This window comes from Solanum verrucosum, unplaced genomic scaffold (genome assembly GCF_900185275.1).
Source record: "Solanum verrucosum unplaced genomic scaffold, falcon-dt-bn FXZP01000157.1, whole genome shotgun sequence".
NCBI lineage: Eukaryota > Viridiplantae > Streptophyta > Magnoliopsida > Solanales > Solanaceae > Solanum > Solanum verrucosum.
This window is the reverse complement of record NW_026020185.1, coordinates 1,335,609-1,355,336: the sequence shown is the minus strand read 5'-3', so window position 1 is coordinate 1,355,336 and position 19,728 is coordinate 1,335,609. Positions and strand designations below refer to the sequence as shown.

The 19,728-nt window shown below is 32.6% G+C and overlaps 2 protein-coding genes across 6 annotated transcripts in view; one reads left to right on the top strand and one right to left on the bottom strand.

The window, feature by feature from the left end:
* The window catches only part of LOC125829366 (E3 ubiquitin ligase BIG BROTHER-related), an 882,037-nt gene that overhangs the window by 41,659 nt on the left and 820,650 nt on the right, over nucleotides 1–19,728 (top strand). The window lies entirely within an intron of this gene.
* LOC125829367 (60S acidic ribosomal protein P1-like) lies at nucleotides 1,644–2,189 on the bottom strand. The gene is made up of 3 exons (XM_049508601.1): nucleotides 2,118–2,189; nucleotides 1,814–2,029; nucleotides 1,644–1,697 (listed from the first exon to the last, which is right to left on the bottom strand). The coding sequence occupies exons 1-3, from the start codon at nucleotides 2,187–2,189 to the stop codon at nucleotides 1,644–1,646; spliced, it is 342 nt and encodes a 113-aa protein (XP_049364558.1).

The window sequence follows — 19,728 nt, the reverse complement described above, 5'->3', positions numbered from 1 at the left end:
ATTTGGACAGTCTCTCACCTACAACTATAAAAAAAAAAAAGGATTACATAATTTTTTGAGAAAGTCTTCAAGCATTGGAGAAAGCTACAGCATCAACTATAGCAAAGAAAAGAGAGCTCCTATTTGTTACTAACAGTGATATTGAACTAAAATTAGCAAAGAAAACAAAGCTCGTATTTGTTGCGAAAAATGATATTGAACTTAAATTAGCAAACAAAAGAGTGCTCCTTGACTTGAGGGATCCAACCAAGATGACTAGTTAAAGAAAGGATCATGTTATATATTTCAGGAGCTAGATTAGTTGGTTATGAACAAGTAAGATTTGCTTGAATCAAAATTATAGGAATTAGACCTAAAGAAGGCATCTAGGTTCATTATTGACTATGTATTAGTGGAAACGTAAAAAGAAATTACATATCAAATTGAATAAAGGGATAATTTTATAGACCTCCCCTCAAGTTTCGCTCTATCACATTAACCTCCCTCGTGGTTTAAAATATTACAGAAACATCTCTTATTTTGATATTTTTGTAACAACTCTTTTAATCTATTTATTTTTAATGTAAATAACTATATTTTGACTAATTTACCCTTTTCATGATAAATTCTTCTAAATAACTAACTTTATCAATATCTTCTTTAAAGATTCTTCAGAAGTACAAAAAAAAAATAATTTTCTTTCCTTCCATCGTCCCCCAACACCTTTCTAATCATCATTTGATTCAAAAAATAATATATAGCCCGTTCAATTTTTCTTCCATTGTCCACTAGCATTTCCCTTGTTTTAGAAGAGCAATCATCCAATTTGGGATGATGCTTTATGCATTTTATCTTCCGCGAAGCCGTAAATGGCAATTGTTTTATTGGGGTGTGTGCGCATCTCTTTGCTTTATGAAAATTGTACATAAGCAGCAGATGAATTCAAGTAAGGCATTTTTAATTTCACTCTTTAGTGCATAAATATCTAATGGATTTTCTTGCCTTTCTTTTATTAGTATGGTTCTTAGAAGAACATGATTTTTCAACTGGAGAAATTATGTTTTATTAAAAGGATATTCATAAAAGTTTAATAGAAAAGATAAATTAGTCAAAACATAATTATTTACATTATAAATAAATAGATTAAAAGTATTGTAAAAAAAATCAAAATAAGGAAGCTTTTTGTAACAACGAGAGGAGGTCTATGAAATTTTCATTTGATATAAAAGATAGATCAAAATCATGTTGTTGATTGTAATTTGATGCAGGAAGAAACTACATATCAAATTAAATAAATGATAGATTCAAATCATGTTGTTGATTGTGAATTGAAGTAAGAAGAACGAGCAACGATTAGATGGTAATACTAATACTAGGAGTAGTAGCAATGTCATGTCCATGTGAGTCGTAATGTATTAGAACAATATTTAAATGAAAGTATTAAACATAAACTAGTGAGATGTTGATATTGATATTGATAGTCACAATATAACATAGTTTTGGCAGTTGATTTTAGCAGGCTGGACTCTTGTTCAACAATTTGATTACCATTGAAATAGAAATTACAAGAAAATACTAGATAGGCCGATTGATACAATTAGAACAATATGTATCAAAATTCTTAGTTGTAGACAAATTAAAAGGACAAAACACTGAAAGGAACTCTAATCAAACAAGCTAAACATGGCCCCTTCATCACTCTCTTCCTTTGCCTCTTCCTGAAATTAAAATTCACAAAAAAATAACAATCAGAAATTTAACAATAATACAAGGGGAAACAGATGGAGTTATTATACAACAACCAAATCAAATCGTATTTAAGAGAGAAACATACCTTTTTCTCGCCAGCAGCAGGTGCTGTCGCAACATCTTCACCAGTAGCAGGAGCAGCAACGGCAACAACGCCAGTAGAAACAATGGATCCACCCGACCCAACGTTCATGATAAGCTCCTCCACATTTTTCTTCTCACAATGCTTTGCAAAAAGGATGGGGCAGTATGATTCCACCTTCACATTGGTTGCTTTCACCAATGTAGTTATTTTCTCAGCCTAAATGGAGGAAAAAAAAACACATAAGTACAAAAGTAAAAAGACTGGATCTACTAAAATAATCAAAATTAAATCTCGATTGCGTTACAGTAACAGGAATGCCATCAGTGTGAAGGATCAAGCAAGCATAAGTATAGGCAACGTCTCCGGTGGAAGACATCTGAGAGCAAGTTTTTCTGAAAACCCTAACTAGGAGAGGATGATTTTCTGAAAACCCTAACAAGCAGAGAAAGTTTGGTGACTTATAGGGTTTTGTGGGGATATTTATAACTAGATTTCTTCGGGCCCAAGTTTCATTTCAATTTCGTTATTGATCCAATTTTATTTTTTCCTTAACTATTTTTCTATGCATCTCTTGTTTAAAATAATTTGTGGCTGAAAATTATTAAAGGTAAAAAGAATAATTTTGAATTATAATAAAATAACACTTTCTTTTAAGGACATTAAAAAATGTGATGTAAAATGGGAGGAAAGAAGTATTATTGTAGAGGGTAAGTTTTGAATCTAGAAAGATAGAGATGGCTAAAAATGCAAAGAAAGAGAAGAGGGAAATAAAATATTAGGGAAAAGGGATAAATTTCACTCTTAACTTGTCACAAAAAGTCAGTTACACGTTTAAACTATCATTGTGACCTATTACCCACCTAATCTTGTTTAAAGTGATATTCATACCCCCTTTCGAAGACATTCTCAGTTTTTGCGCAAAAATGTGTTATACACTCGTTTTGACACGTAAATAATATTATTTTAATTTTTTAAAATCTTTTTTTCTTTAATTGTTTTTAGAGTTCTACAAAAAGTAGAAACCTGGCAATCTTCCTCCTCTCTCATACATTTTTCTCTTTTTAAAATTAATTTCTTCCTCCTTTTATATTCATAAATTGAATGAAAATGAGAAATTTGAAAAGAGAAAGAGAGCCAATAAGACGATTATGAAGTATAGAGATGTTGGCGACGGCGATAAGTTGCGGGACAACACCATTGTTGCCTGTGAACTTTAGATCTCTAAAAAAAGACAAAGATAGAAATAGATTTCTTTGATAAATTTAAGCAATAGAATCATGAATCTTATGTATAGATGTGATATGATTTTCAATATAAGTCATTATCTTTGTCATGATTTTTTCCGGTGATCTTTTCTGGTGAGTTCAAGTAGAAAAATTGCAAACTTTGGCGTAAATTTTGTTTTGTTTTGTTGCTCCCTTTTGGGTGAAAATTTTAAGAGTTGTTTTGGAGTCCCATGGAAAACTCAACAAATAGAGAGCACGAGCTATGAGTATTGACTCAACGAAAGTGAGGACATGACTGTAGATCTTTTTTAATTTTTGTTTTAATTCTATGTTTGTTTGATCCTTTTAACGTCACAACTTGAGATAACAATTGTTCTTTTTAGAATTTCTTTTTAAGGATAGGTATTGGATATGCTTCCATGAGGATAAATAGAAGAAATCATCAATGTCGACAAATGACAATGAATTGTTGAAGAAGAACTCAAAAAAAGATAATGTAAAAACTTTAAAGAAATTGGGGCCACCAATAAAAAGAAAAAAAAGAAATTTTTTTTTGACATAATTAATATATTGGAATTTATAATACTTAATTGTATAATGATCAATAAAATAGTGTCACGTGTTCAAACTTATCATTTTAACCTATATTTTCTTCTTCTCAGGTACCTTAAGGAAAGTGAAGACATTTTTCTCTGCCATGTCACCTTTTAAGGGGATATTAATATCACTTTGAATAAAATTAGGTGTATAATAGATCACTACAATAATTTAAATGTGTAACTAACTTTTCGGTATAAGTTTAAGGAGGAATTTATGTCTTTTCTCTAAAATATTAGACTATGATTCATCAAATTACCTTTTACAGCTTTTCTACAAGGGCATTAAATACAATACACCAACATACACAATACAATAACACATTATGCTCGCATCACCAAATATTTTACACCACTTGATTAGTTTAGTAGCTGAAAACGCTTTCAAACTCTTCTTTAAAATAAATAAATACTATAGTTTTTTACAGTTAAAAAAAGATTTTGAATGTTAATTAATAGAGCTAAATATCTAATTTTATTATTTTAAATCATTTATAATTAATAACTACATAACGTATTCTATCTTCAACTCGTATAAAATTATATTTAAATTTTCTATTAACTGCAATAATTATTAATTATGTAGAATTATTAAGACACAATCAAACATTATACTTTTATGTCCCTTTTTACTTGTTCAATTTTAACTTTTTTGTTATCCCTTTTTACTTGTCATTTTTAACGAATCAAGAAAAGACAATATTTTATTACCTATTATATCCTCAATTTATTTAGAGAGTTAATATTTTTTTAAAAGTTAGAAAATCTTTAATGAGTAAATTAATTTTGGCATTCTATCAATTAATCGGGATAAAATGGTTAACTCACTATATCAATTATTATTTCTTTAATAAGTGTTGTTTGTAGCATATTTTAAAGTGACAGAAAATGCATGAATATTTCATGACTTTTGTGGAATATATCGAGATCTTGATCTCTTAATGGAATTTTTGAGATGCCTTTTAAGGAAATTTAGTACACTTTATATAGATATTAACTAGGGTTTAGGGTTGAGTAACCTCCAAGAATTCTAATTGAAATTGAACATGCCTTCTAGAGTCCCAATTCGAATTGAACACATATTGTAGAGTCCCACAAAATTTCAATGTCTACAGGCTTGTCAAATAAAAAGTAGACAAGTAAATAGGGTCATAGAGAATATAAAATTATTATATGACTACCTTTTATACAACATTTGAAACTTATCAATAAACATTGTATAAAATAAATACATGAATAATTTTTATTCTATTAACAAACCAAATAATATATAAAATTAATAAATGAATAATCAAGTTATTCATTCTTAGGTTGAGCCTTAACTAACTACCAAACGACCCCTTATTACTTACTCCATTATTTTGTCACGTTTTGAATTTTAAGAGTCAACTGATATAGACTATAAATATATTTTCGTTGAGACTGTTCGAAAAAAAAAGAAGAATATATTTATCATCATACTTATATGGGAAGAATATAACTTATAGTATTTTTATACAGTTTTTAAACATTTAAAATTATAATTTTAAAATTTTAAATGATTCTAATTCAATTTTGCTCCTAAGATAAGTAAAACCGACTCTTAAAGAAGAGAAACAAGACAAGTAAAGGTGTAAAGGTGAGTATAGGGAATAAAATCTTAAGTAATGAATTTGTCTGCCCACTATCGTACAGTCTTATTTTTTCCCTTCTCATTTAAGTGTTTGAATTATTCACTTAATTTTTCTATATTGGTCAAATGTATATTTTCAAGGTTAATAACTTACAAAGATAAAATGGGATGAATATTGTAATTTATGTATTGATTTTATGAAATGATAAATATTATGAACTAACTATTTATAGTAAGGACGACATATAAAAAAGAACTAAGGAAATACTCCCTTTGTCCCTAATTACTTGTTCACTTTTGAATTGACACACTTATTAAGAAAACAATAATTGACATAGTGACTTTACCATTTTACCCATATTAATTATGAAGTGGATGAATTAAAAACTTAAGATTTTCAAGAAGTTCTACCTCTTTTCAAAGTAATTAATTGAGGGTATAATAGATAAAAAAATCGTTCTTTCTTGATTTGTCAAAATGGACAAGTAATTAAGAACAACTAAAAAAAGAAAAAAATGACCAAGTAATTAGGGATAGAGGGAGCAATAGATAATTGATTCTACAATTGAATAGTTGTAGTGACTTTCCTTTTGTGAAAGAATTGTGTTGACAATCTTAATTTCCATTCCTAAATAGCTATTGAATGTCCATAAAAGTGTCAATTGACTATGGTCTTTAATATCCTAAATACATTAAACTCTTCGTCTTTATTGATATTCCTATTAATCCATTCCAATAATGAGGTCAACATTCTTAGAGGCATTACCCATTTTTAATAGATAATGTTCTTGTCGTTGTGGATAGGAGGAAATATGTATTCCTTTTGTTAGAACAGAGTTCTCCGGTCTATACTTTGTTAGGCTAGGTTTTCTTTTTAATTTTTGTTACATTCTAACTCATAGTTTTATATTAGCAAAGCTTGTTGAATCCTCAAAATATATTTATATCGGATGAAATAACTTTATGGACAGTGTCCGACACGCCTCAAACTTTGGTGAGCTCCGTACAAGTGTTCATAATGAGATATTTTCCGTAGCATTTCCAACCAAAAAAAAAGAAAAAAAGAAACACTTAAATGGAAACACAAAAATACCATATGTACATAATTATTAATATATCTGTTATATTTATTTATTTTGTGGTGGATTTAATTTGTGAAATAATTTTAAATTTAATTTGCTTGATATTTTTTAATTATATTTAAATCATCATCTTAATATTATATCAATATTTAATTTATTTTTTTATTCATCTATTTATAATTATGATTGATAATTTGAATATGTACATTTTAATTTAATAAAAATAAAAATTAAATTAATTTTTTATAATAGATATGTAAAATAATCTCTCTATATGAATAATCTTAATACTAAAAGTGCATTGATACGTATCATTTTTTTGTAATATGACTCTCAAAAGTACGATTACCTAAACACAGTTTGCTTTTCACAAGCATTTTTCAAATGAATTAACTAAACACAAAATTATGTGAAAATCTGCTTATTTTTAGAACCACTTGAAAATAGTTTTTAAGAAAAGTGCTTTTAAAAAAGTTTTATTTCATTTGAAAAGTATTTTTGATAAGCAAATTGTGTTTAACTAAATTTTTTAAAAAAAAATGCTTCAAATTACAAAAAAGTACAAGTATCAATGTACTTCTTCAAAATCAGTTTACCGTCAATACAAGGACCCTAAATCCCGAAAATCAATGAAAACTCATTCCAAATCGATCTTCATATCAACAATTTTTTATTTCTACTTTGGGGGTTTAAAATCTACACTTTGTGGGTAGAAACCATGAAATATGAAAGAGATTCTTGGGAAAAGAGTAAGATAGGGTTAGAAATACATACCCAATGATTATGAAAGAAAAACACATAAAAAATCACCTCAAACGGATCTTTCTAGCTCTCAAAATGTCAAAAATTTGAAATGGGTTTGAATAGATATTTAACTCATCGATTTGTTGCTAAAACTCATTTTCGTCGCTAAAAGTGTGTACCAACAACCTTTAATAAATCTTTTTGACCCTCAATACTCATCCGAAACCCTATAAACACGAACCAATAGTGTAAATTCATCATAGAGCATATTTTGGAACCAATGACATCGTTGGATTTCAATAAAAAGGATTTTTATGACCGTAATATCCCTCGAAATCCATTTAGGCCAAAATTTTAACTTTTTACCTAAATATCCAAATTATAACCTAAGGTCTCGAGACTCTAACCGACCATCCTACTAAACCAAACTCGAATTTCCAGACTCAATGAAACTAATAGAATTCTCATCTGACGCTCGAATGATGAAATGTTGACCAAAATCAATCATTTTAATATAACTCAACTCATAAGGCTCAAATCTATTAAAATCTCACCTGATCGCATTGATGACCATACTAACTAATTTTGAAACACATAACAACATGACAATTTTATGTGTAAAAATAGTCATTTTACACATAAAGTTAATTTGTCAAAATAATTAAATGAAATATTACATATTTTTACCCTACCTTCTTTCCATTCATAACAGCCTATAAATAATAATGGTCTTTACCTTATGTTGGGGGAGAAAGCCAAAAATAGAGTCCTTGGTGTTGGGAAGATAAATCATTAGAAATTCTTTACCTATAAATAAATGTCTCATGTTATTAGTGCATGTGATTACTTTCCTACATTAATCTTTAGGTTCCCTTACAATAATAATATCCTGATGGGGACACGAAATCGTAATTTATTTAATGCCTTGAGAGACTTTAAATAATGTTTTATCCAGCCACTTATGAGTTTGGAAAAACCCACGTTGATCATTCAAGGACGAATGATCATAACAGAAAAATATTGTAACGCTTCATACTTTCTCTGTTCCTAATTATTCGTTCACTTTTTTTTTTTAATTACTTGTTCATTTTGACAAAGAAATGACAATAATTTTTTCTTATTATACCCTCAATTTATTACGTTGAAAAATGTAGAACTTCTTGAAAATCTTAAGTTTTTTATTCATCCATTTCATCATAATTAATAGGGATAAAATGATAAACTCACTATACCAATTATTGTTTGGATTTGATCATTCTTCATTTGAAAACTTCGCATTAAATAGGACTTAGGTAGTGAAATATTTATTTATTACCCATGTTTAATTTGAATAACTAGTATGTTTATTACTCATGTTTAATTTGTATTTACATGAAATTTTAAATAAAAAAGAAATAGACATTAATTAAATTTTATCGTCTAAAGTATATGATATCTATGTGATTATAAATTTCGATAAGTGTATCACTTTTTAAACGTATTAATGGAAGAAATTACTCTCTTCTTCATTTTATATGATGTTATACCATTTGATTTAACATCATATTTATTTATTTTAAAAAAATAAATGATCTAAAATAACTTTTTTGATATTTCTATTGTTGAAAATTGTAAAAATAAATTATTTATAATTATAATAAAGATAACACATTTTTTAAAACAAATTTAAAAAAAAAGTCAGCTAAAATGGGAATGGGAGGGAAGAAGTATTATTGGTGCAGAGGGTAAGTTTTGTACGAGTGTTGGTGGGTAGGCTAGTAATCCTAGAAAGATAAAGAGAAAGCTATAAATGAAAAGAAGTAGTAGAGGGAAATAAATAGATGTGCCTGTAACATACTCTATTCTTCATTTAGTGATTCATCAAATCACCTTTTTCAGCTTTTTTACAAGATCATTTAATTCACTAAAGACAAAATACAAATAACAATAGCCAGCTAGCTTTTAAGGACTACCACTATCCGTACATTTACCACGGATATAATACAAATAAGAGTTATGTAAATACTACTCCCTCCGTCCCTATTTACTTGTCCATATTTCCTTTTTTAGTTGTCCCTATTTAGTTGTCCATTTTGACAAATCAAGAAAGGACAACAAATTTTTTCCTATTATACTCTTATTTACACTTCTTGAAAATTGTAAAAGTGTATGTTGTTTCCCTCCAATTTATTTCACTTTAATTCAAATTAGTGGTTGTAATTTTGAAGTGAAAAGTTGTCATAAGGGTAAAATTGTAACTTCACTGTGCTAATCATTGTTGCCTTAATCTGTGTGTCATTTCTAAAGTGGACAACTAAAAAGGGACGGAGGGAGTATATCCCTAACATTTTTATTTGTTATTGTTTGATTTGGTATATTCAAAAAATAATTATTGATAGGAAAAATGTTAAGATATGACACTTGAGCCTAACTCAACCCCAAAAGTTAGTTAATGAGGAAAGGTTTGTCCAAGTTCATATAAAGAGATTAATTTCCCTTCCTTCTACCGATGTGAGACTTCTTAATACTCCCCCGCACGCCCAAACCTCAACTGGAGCATGAACACTTGTAAATGAGGGCCCAACATCGGTGAACAACAACTTGGGATAAGTCTGACTCTGATACCATGTAAGGATATGACACCTGACCTAACTCAACCTCAAAAGCTAGCTCATGAGGGGAGGTTTGTCCAAGTCCATATAATGAGACCAAATTCCCATCCCTCTACCGATGTGGGACATCTTAACAGTCCCCCGCACGCCCAGACCTCAACTGGAGCGTGAACACTTATGGGGGCCCATCATCGGTGAACAACAAATTGAGATAGGTCTGACTCTGATACTATGTTAAGATATGACACCTGGACCTAACTTAACCCCAAAAGCTAGCTTATGAGGGGAGGTTTGTCCAAGTCCATATAAGGAGACCAGTTTCCCATCCCTCTACCGATGTGGGGCTTCTAAACAAAAAATCCTTTTGGCCAGAGAATTTCGCCAGAATGGTATTTTACCTATGTTATTTTACTTTTTTGAACATTTTTACCCTTTTAACTTTGATACATTTTAACTAAAAAATGGAAAAAAGATTAGTTTATTTTAAAATAAAAAAGAAATTATAAACTTTTTAATTTTCTGGCCAAATTCTGGCCAAATTTTCTGGTCATATATGTATCTGATTACATTATTTCTGCTAATTAATATTTAGTATTGGTTCTTGAAAAGTGCTGCAAAAAATAGTATTTTAGGCTAAGGAGACAACATGAAAAAAATAGTTATTTTTTTTTATATTTCAAAAGTGACAAATAAAAATGAATATCTATTTTAGAAATAAGTAACAACTAAATATGAACAGATGAAGTGGAGTATTAGTTATGCAAATATTTTTTTTTATATAGAGTTTAATTATATAAAAAATATAATACGTAAATTATTACTTATTGAATATTTAATTTCTTTTATATATATTAATATAAATTATATATCAATAAATAAGTGACCGTCTTTGTCAAACAAACCACCCAAAAAAATTCGCAACTCTTAATATTTTTTGAGGTCCTCTTGATACTAATGGTTTGGCGGAGTAAAGCATGTCAAAAGATAGATTTGATGCCATATTAGTTCCTGATTCTTAAGGCCTCTATGTTATTTTGCTCGCATGACTTTTTTCCTATTATTTTACGGTAATTGACTCGATTAGTTTTGTAGTTGAAAAAACTTTTAATTCTTCTTTAAAATAAATAAATTAATAGTATAATTTTTTAAAAGTACACATGATAAAAATAAGATTTTAAAAGTAATTGATAGAGGTAAATATAAGGGTGTGTATCGATCGGTTCAGTTCAGTTTTATATGTTATTGGTGTCACACCCCAAACTCAAGGGGCACAACTGGCACCCAATGCCAAAACTTGGGCCTGAGCCAACCCTGCTAAACCATTCGCTAATAGCACATAGAAGCCACACATAGTTAAGAAAACAAATGAGTATATCTCGGCCTAAAAATAAGCTCTTGCCGGCAAGGCCCCTGTCAACAACTCTATAAAGGTTATAACTACTCCCACAGTTCATATAAAAAAATAGCCAACTAGCACATAAATCCTGTTTGGATTGTCGAGGCCACCATGATATCTAGGAAAATGTAAACGATATATGGGCCGTCATGATCTCTATACATAAGCTAAGAAATGCTATGTAGATGAAAACAATAAACCAAACCATCACCAAACTTCGACCGACAAACAAATAAGGTCAACATGGACAATAACCTGGTTATACAACCCAAAACACTAGTCTACAAGTTTCTAAGAGTAGTAAATTTTTGTCGGGACAGAGCCTCGACCTACCCACAAAACTATATACAACAAAGTCCAACAAACCTTTAAACTTTGGCAGCTCCGGAGGAAAGGGGCTAGCTAACCTACTGGAACTCAACCGTGTTGCTGGGGAGGTCTATCTAGTTGTCATTCGGGTCCTACATGCATGAATGTAGCACCCCCAAGCAATGAACATCAATATGTAATGATATACTGAGTAGCAAAGGCAATAGACTAAATAAGCAAGTATCATAATATACAAAAAGTAATTAGGTAAGGAAATAAAAAATAAGATAAGCATACTAAACTAATACTGAATCTAAACATACAAAAATAATCAAACAACAACCTAACCAAGTCCTCATAAGCTCGGCAGGTACAAACAACAAACAAAACCACCTACCTAGTCCCACATAAGCCTAGAAGGTGCCAAATCAATCTATATACCCCTATCGGTAGCCCCTTGACTTTGTAGGAAGTCACATAGCCCCCTCAGTCAATGAAATAGCCCCGTAGGCACCGCATATCCCTCTTAGGCAATAACATAGCCCTGTAGGTATTTCACATCCCTCCTAGGCATTAATATAGACATGAAGGCACACATAGTCCTCTTTGGCATCAATATTACCCCGTAGGCAACACATAACCCTCCTTGACATCAATATAGTCCCGTAGTCAAGACATAACCCTCTTTGACATTGATATATCCCCGTAGGCAAGACATAACTCTACAACTAACCACCATATCCCCAAGGGCAATAACAAACAATTCAATAGGCTAAATGCGAGCAATTTAGCTATAATCAATCTGTATGAGTAGTATATAAGTCGTTCCCAACATAGGGCCATTATTAGCAGATTACGAGTCCCAGTAGTGAAGGATTATAACAACTCAATTAGACAACCACTCACAATTATGTCTACGAGTTCACCAACGAAAATAACCTTATTATATCTCTCCTAAGCTTTAAGGGAACACGTTGAATGAAATGAATAACCTTAACATACATTTTTCTTTATAGTTTATGATGAATAAAACCTCTGCCCCTACAACACTAAAAAAGGAGTGTAATCTCAATCAATAATTAAGTACAAGAATTACTACGACAATTCGACAATCGATAAGGATTCCTATCGTAAATTACTATCCAAGGCCTAAGGTATCTATAAATCGATAAAAGATGGTACTTACCTTTCTATATACACGCCCAAAACACCTGAACAAACTTAAGCCATAGAAAACCCCTACTTCCACAACCTTCACGGAGCTACAACGCACAATTCACAATGAAAAATATACCAAAATGATGAGCCCGCGACACAGGGAATTTTTTTTTAAGAGCCATGAAGATATCATGAACATAAAAGGATGATTTGAGGAGTATTTCTCTAATTTTTGTGGGTTTCTTACGAGCTGGAATGAGAAAAATTGAAGAAAATGCTATTTGATAAAGTTTCACCGAGCTAGGGGACCCACTAAATGCCTCTTCTGCACAATCGGTACAAAAAAGTGAATCTCTTTGTTCTGTTGTCGTATGAACAAACGTTTGTTGCATTGGAAATTAGACTCATAAACCTTTGATTTGATAGGTTGTGGGCCCTCTAACATATTTTAGATTGGGAGAAAACCTCCACGACATTCAAACTAAATTTCAAAGAAATCCTTAAAAGGGAACTTGCGATAACTTTCACTAACTTTTATTACTAAATTCGCTTAACTTCAAAAATTAAGATACGACCCATGAGAACATAAAATATGAAATACCACATCATTATTAATTTATAAATCACTCTTTGTCTTGCCTCGAAGATATGAGTTAAGTTAGAGTTTTGGTAAGTCGGAGTGTTACGTCCTCCCCCCTTAGAAACATTCGTCCTCGAATTAAAAATCTAAGTCACACAGTTAGTCCTTAGTAGTTGCCGAAAGTTTGGCAAAGTATCCTCTATAACCGTGAATATCCAAGAACCTAAAACGCAGAGGATTCCAACCTAAGAGCCCCACAGGACGATACAAATAGGTAAGCACCATAGCTCCGCAATAATAGTACGAGAAAAATACAACAACAACAACAATAATAAGAAACAATAAAAAGACCAAATAGGTATCGTACTTCACTGTACTAATCTAAACTGATATTGTCACCACCCTGGGATCTAAAACAACTGAGGATATTTGGATCTTATGCCATCCTCATCTTACTTGGTCACCTTCTCCCTATTCTTGTTTCTCCACAATACTTTAACAAAAGCCACACCTTCTGTCCTCAACCTTAGGACCTGTCGATCTAATATTGCAACTGGAGTTTCCTTATAGGACAACTCCTTTGTGATCTGCATATCCTCAATTGGATAACCCGAGAAGGGTATCTTATGAATAGATTCTAGACTCGAAGGCAACTCTAAGTCATAAGCCACTCGTCATACCCTATGAAGGATCTCGTATGGCCCTATGAATCTTGGGCTAAGCTTGCCCTTCTTGCAAAATTTCATAACACCCTTCATAGGTAAGACTTTTAAGCATATTTAGTCATTGACACAAAACTGTAAATCTCTTTGTCGCACATTTGAGTATGACTTTTGGTGGTTTTGAGTAGTCAATAACCATTCTCGAATGGGCTTAACCTTCTCCATTGTCTATTGTACCAGGTTGGGTCCAACCAACTCTCACTCACCTACCTCAAACCATCTAATAGGGGATCTGCTTTTCTGACCGTACAAAGCCTCATAAGGTGCCATCGTGATGTTCGAATGATAATTGTTGTTATATGTAAACTCAATAAGAGTTAAGTGGTCATCCCAACTTCCCTTGAAGTCTATCATGCACGCTCATAACATGTCTTCAAGCGTTAAAATTGTGCGCTCAGCTTGGCCATCTGTTTGAGGATGAAAGGTTGTACTGAGATTAACTTGTGTTTGTAGTCTTTTCTGGAAAGAATTCCAAAAGTTAGAGGTAAATTATGCCCCTCTATCGGAGATAATTGTTACTAGATGCCGTGCAACCTAACAATCTCTTGAATATAAAGCTATGCATAGTCTTCAGTTGTGAAAGTACTCTTTACCGATAAGAAGTGGGTTGATTTTATTAGCATATCAACAATTACCCAAATAGAGTCAAACTTAGGCCACGATCGAGGTAAACCAGTAATAAAATCCATACTAATTTCCTCCCACTTCCATACAGGAATAGGTATTTGTTGGACCAGTTCAACAGGCTTCTGGTGCTTAACCTTAACCCGTTGGCAGTTAGGACAGGTGCCACAAACTCACCAATGTCCCTCTTCATCTCGTGCCACCAATAGATCTCTTTAATATCATGGTACATCTTCGTCAAACTTGGGTGAATATAATAACGGGAATGATGTGCCTTTGCCATAATTTGCTGTCGAAGCCGTACAATATTTGGAATACACAATCGACCTCTATATCTGAGGACTCCATCTCCTTCTACATCAAAGGCTAAAGATTCCTTATGTCGAGCTTGCCTCTGAGCTTCTCTAAGTAGGGATCCTCGTGTTGTTGTGCCTTCACTTCCATGATAAAGATGATACAAATGGGTGATGAATTTTGACCCCACTATCACTTGCATCTAATAATATGATTCTCAAGTTGGCTAACTGATGAAGTTCTCGGGCTGATTCACGCCTCTCAACACCTAATAGGATAAACTACCCATTGTTGAGGGCATCGACTACCACATTTGCCTTCTTGGATGATATAAAATATCTATGTCGTAGTCTTTCAGTAACTCAAGCTATTGATGTTGTCGCATATGCAATTCCTTCCGTATAAAGATATACTAAAGGCTCTTATGATTTGTAAAAATGTCAACATGAACTCCATATAGATAGTGTCTTCAAATCTACAATGCATGTACAACTGCAACCAACTCTAAATAGTGAGTTGGGTAGTTCTTCTCATGCTTCCTCAACTGCCTTGAAACGTATGCAATCGCTTTACCATGTTGCATCAAAACACATTCTAACCCAATATTTGAAGCATCGCAGTACACTGCATAACCCTCTATCAAGACTAGGAATGGTGCTGATGTAAACCTGTATTCAGCTCCTCGAAAGTATGCTAGCAGGCCTCAGTCCGCTGAAACTTAATTGCTTTCTGAGTTAGCTTTGTTAGTGGTGCTAGAAGTGAAGAAAACCCCTCTACAAACATTCTGTAGTACCCAACTAACCCTAAGAAACCACAAACTTGTGATGGAGTTGTGGGTCTAGGACAAGTCTTCACAACCTCAATCTTCTGTGTATCAACCATAATGCCCGCATCTGATACAATATGGCCTAATAAATCCACATAACTCAACCAGAACTCACACTTAGAGAACTTTGTGTAAAGTTCCCGCTCTCGAAGAACCTGAAGGACTACTTACAAATGATTTGTTTGCTTAACTTTTAAACGTGAATACACCAAAATATCATCAATAAATACAATCACAAACATGTCCAGAGAAGGCCTGGATATGCTATTATTCAAGTCCATAAACACTACTGGGGCATTGTTCAATCCAAAAGACATCACCAAAAACTCAAAATGTCCATATCTGGTTCTAAAAGCTATCTTCAAAATATCTTTCTCCCAAACTTGTACCTGATGGTACCCTAATCTCAAGTCAATCTTTGAGAAGTACTTATCACCTTGTAGCTGATCAAACAAGTCATCGATCCTCGGAAGAGGATACTTATTCTTTATCGTTGCCTTTTTCAGTTGTCGATAATCGATGCACATCTTTAGTGAACCATCTTTCTTTCTCACAAATAATACTGGTGCACATAAAGACTTTTTCCAAAAAATCTTTCAAGCGATCCTTCAATTCATTTATCTCAGTAGGATCCATTCTATAATGAGGGATAGATATGGGTTATGTACCTGGTAGCATATCGATAGCAAAATCAATTTCCCGTTCTGGCGGGATACTAGGAAACTCATCTGGAAATACATCCGAAAACTCATTAACCACCAGAATAGACTAGATAATTGGTGGTTCTACATCCATATCCCCAAACTCAAACAAGATGATAAATACAACCCTTAGGGGTCGTTTGGTAGAGTGTATTGGAGAAATAATGCTTGCATTAGCTTGATGTATTATTAGTACCTGGTTTGGTACACTTTTCTAACCTATGTATAACTAATGATTGTATTAGTAATACACTCTATTGTGTATTGAAGAGTGTATTACTAATACCATCTATTTCTATGCATTAGTAATGCAATGGGTTCTAATGCATGCATTAACATTATTAAAAACATAATTGCCCTCAAAAACTTTTTTTACATCCTTTCCACTATATTTGTGGAGGATATTTTTGTAAACAAATATTTTTTCTAAAAACATTATGTAATGCATAATATTTTTAGTACACCAAACCAAACATTACATAAAAAAAATTCCATCATAACAAATGCAAGCATAACTAATACAAGCATTACTAATGCAAACTTGACTAATACACTATATTTTGCGTTATTCTTATACACTCTACTAAATGACCCTACTTAATTATCCTCATTGCCTTAAGATAAAAAATGAACCTACCTTTTAGTACTGCCATATTACCGTTCCATTCTCGCACTACTTCTCCTGGAAAATGAAATCTAACAGTCTTTGTCCAGCACTCAACATTAGCATAGCAAGAAGCTAGCCAGTCCATACCCAAAATGATGTCGAAATCGACCATATCTAACTCTAATAGTTCTACAGAGGTATGATGATCGATAATTTATATTGTACATCCTTGTAGACTCTCTTGGCAATAATAAACATAATAAAGGGTCGATGTATTGACTCTGCTGCTATACAAAACATTCTTGGAATAAATGGAGTAACATAGGACAAGGTAGAGCCTGGATGTATCAAAGCATAAACACAATGAGAACAAACTATCAGTGTACCTGTCACAAGATCGTGTGATGATTCTCAGTCCTGTCAGTCAGCTAGTGAATATGCACGGTTCTAGACACTATAAGAACTAGATATTCCCCCTCTACCAATGCCTCTACCTATTGAAGTCTAAGGTGCACATCCCATAGAATGTGCTGATCAGGAAGAACCTATTACTAACCTAGTCGGTTGACCCATATCACTCTGACCTATGGTCGGGTAGTTCCTCCACACATGCCCTCCCACCCACAAGAATAACAACATACGTAACCCTGTCTACATCTCTAAAAATGCATCCTACTGCGTGTAGCACAATGCGATGGGGCTGACCTGGCCTGGCTTGCACTCATATGTTGTTGAGAGCTAATGCTTGTGAACCCTTACCTAGACCTGACTTTCCATTATGATCAAGCTTAGAACTACTGTAGTGGAGGTCTGGGTGACCTACTAGTATAAACTCTCCATGTGAACTAGCGGGACTAGCCCTGTTTTTGCTACTCTCTTTCAACTGTCTCCCTCATTTACTCCTGATGCCGACACTCTTCTATGCTTTGTGCAAAGACCTAAATTCGCGAGATATCCATATTATCATTTGTGGCAGCGGTAGTTCAAGAATCAATATACTATAAATCAAGCCCTCATACAAATCATTGCGCTATGTCATGCATCGTATCAACAAATGATGGTGCATACCTAGCCAATGAATCAAATCTCAGGTCATACTCTCGGAAACTCATGCTTGTCTATCGGAGGTTCAGGAATTGATCTAATCCTCCTGAATCTCTCGAGGTAGATATTGATCTATGAAAACTTTAGTAAAGCTATCCCAAGAGGGTGGATGTGAATCCCAAATTGTCATGAATGATGACCAAATAGTGCATAAAATAGATGAATTACAACTATTCAATTATACTTTATTAATTAGTGTCGATGTTGAGAAGGAGTACAAAAGTGAGAATGTTGTAAATGATGTTGCTTTGGAGTGGAGCCTTCTTGTACCTCATTCAAATATTTTTCTACATTATGCTTAGATGGCGACATGAAATTCGAGTCATCTAAAATAATGGAGAAGTGTCTAGCTGAGAAACTAGCCCTACATCCTAAAGTTTTCTAGCCCAGGTAGACAAAATGACATTCCTCTCGTAAGGTCTAACAAGTGTAAGATGCAACATCTATTACTTAGTTTCTTTATGTTTTTACCACCGACCCTTGAGTGAAACACAAAAATTGATGTAAACCTAAGGGTGAAATTCATAATTGAAAAGTGAAAAGTAAAGTAGTGAACTTAGTTGTGTCGTGCAACGACGTTGAATTAGACACTTATTGGGAGGCAACCCGATTGGTAGTGTTGCTTCTTATATTTTTTTCCTTTCTTAGTGTCACTTTTCTTCGTATTATTTTTGAATATTAGGGGAAGTCTGATTACCCTAGATTTGAAGCAAAGGATCACGTTTCAACTTAAGTGTGGTGTGCGTATGGGCCTCCATGGAAATTGAGAGAACATGCTACTAGCTAGGGCTAGAGGCCTCAAAGAGTTCTTTATTTCACTGTTACCTTATGTATTGAGTTGTTGCACTGGGGACGGATGTTTTAAGTGTAGGGTGAGAGAATGAATTCCTAGTTTTACTGTTTTATAGAGTCTTTTATTTTAGGATGGGTTCCTTAACTTTTGTTTTCAATTTTTTTCTTGAGGATAGTCCTTTTGAACCAAGTATTACTTTTTAGGAACAATTTTAATTTTAATTTTAATTTTTGGAGAGAAAAGAAAAGGCCTTTCGGAGTTGTGTGATACTTGATATTTAGGCTTAATATTGAGTAGTACTTTCTTGTGAATGCTTGATTGCTAAGAAAATTACAAACTCTTTGACACCTAGGTTCATAGTTGTGACTTTGTAAATAGCTTATTCTATTTTATTGTTTGTTATGACCCTGTCTCTCTTAGGAGTAGAATTGACCCATCTTGATTGATACTGATAACACTCAACTACACTTCATCCAATTCTAAGTGTAGGCGGTCGCTAACAAGTATAAACTCAACTAAGAGTTGGGATTAATCCCACTAGGAGTGATACAATAGATAATTCGATTAAGAAGTAAAATTGTGTCCTAATCATTTGTAGAAGTAAAGGTTTCACAACATTAAAGTAAATCACAAGGTTTCAACAATTAATATCAAATGGATAGAAAACTAATAGAGATTGGACCTTAGGAGTGTGATAAGTTGAATGTTAATTTCGCGTAATGGGTGATTTCTAGTTACTAATAGGTGTTTAATCTCAACGGTTAGGCTAGGTTTTGAGTGCAATAGTCATTTCTCAATCGACTACTGCATTTCAAGTGAGTTCTTTCGAACCTCAATGAGCAAAACACAACCAAACAACCCAAATCCTTAATTAATCCATTCTTTCAAGCTGAATTTGTAAAGACGCAACCAAACCCACTTTATCAATCTAGATTCTTAAAGATGCAATC

Bases quoted from the DNA above. Each gene is read 5' to 3' on its own strand.
- LOC125829367 (XM_049508601.1), bottom strand. From the start codon at position 2,189: ATGTCTTCCACCGGAGACGTTGCCTATACTTATGCTTGCTTGATCCTT. The intron at 2,030-2,117 runs GTAACGCAATCG...TCCTCCATTTAG, and splicing joins CTGATGGCATTCCTGTTACT to GCTGAGAAAATAACTACATT. The intron at 1,698-1,813 runs GTATGTTTCTCT...TTTTAATTTCAG, and splicing joins CTGCTGCTGGCGAGAAAAAG to GAAGAGGCAAAGGAAGAGAG.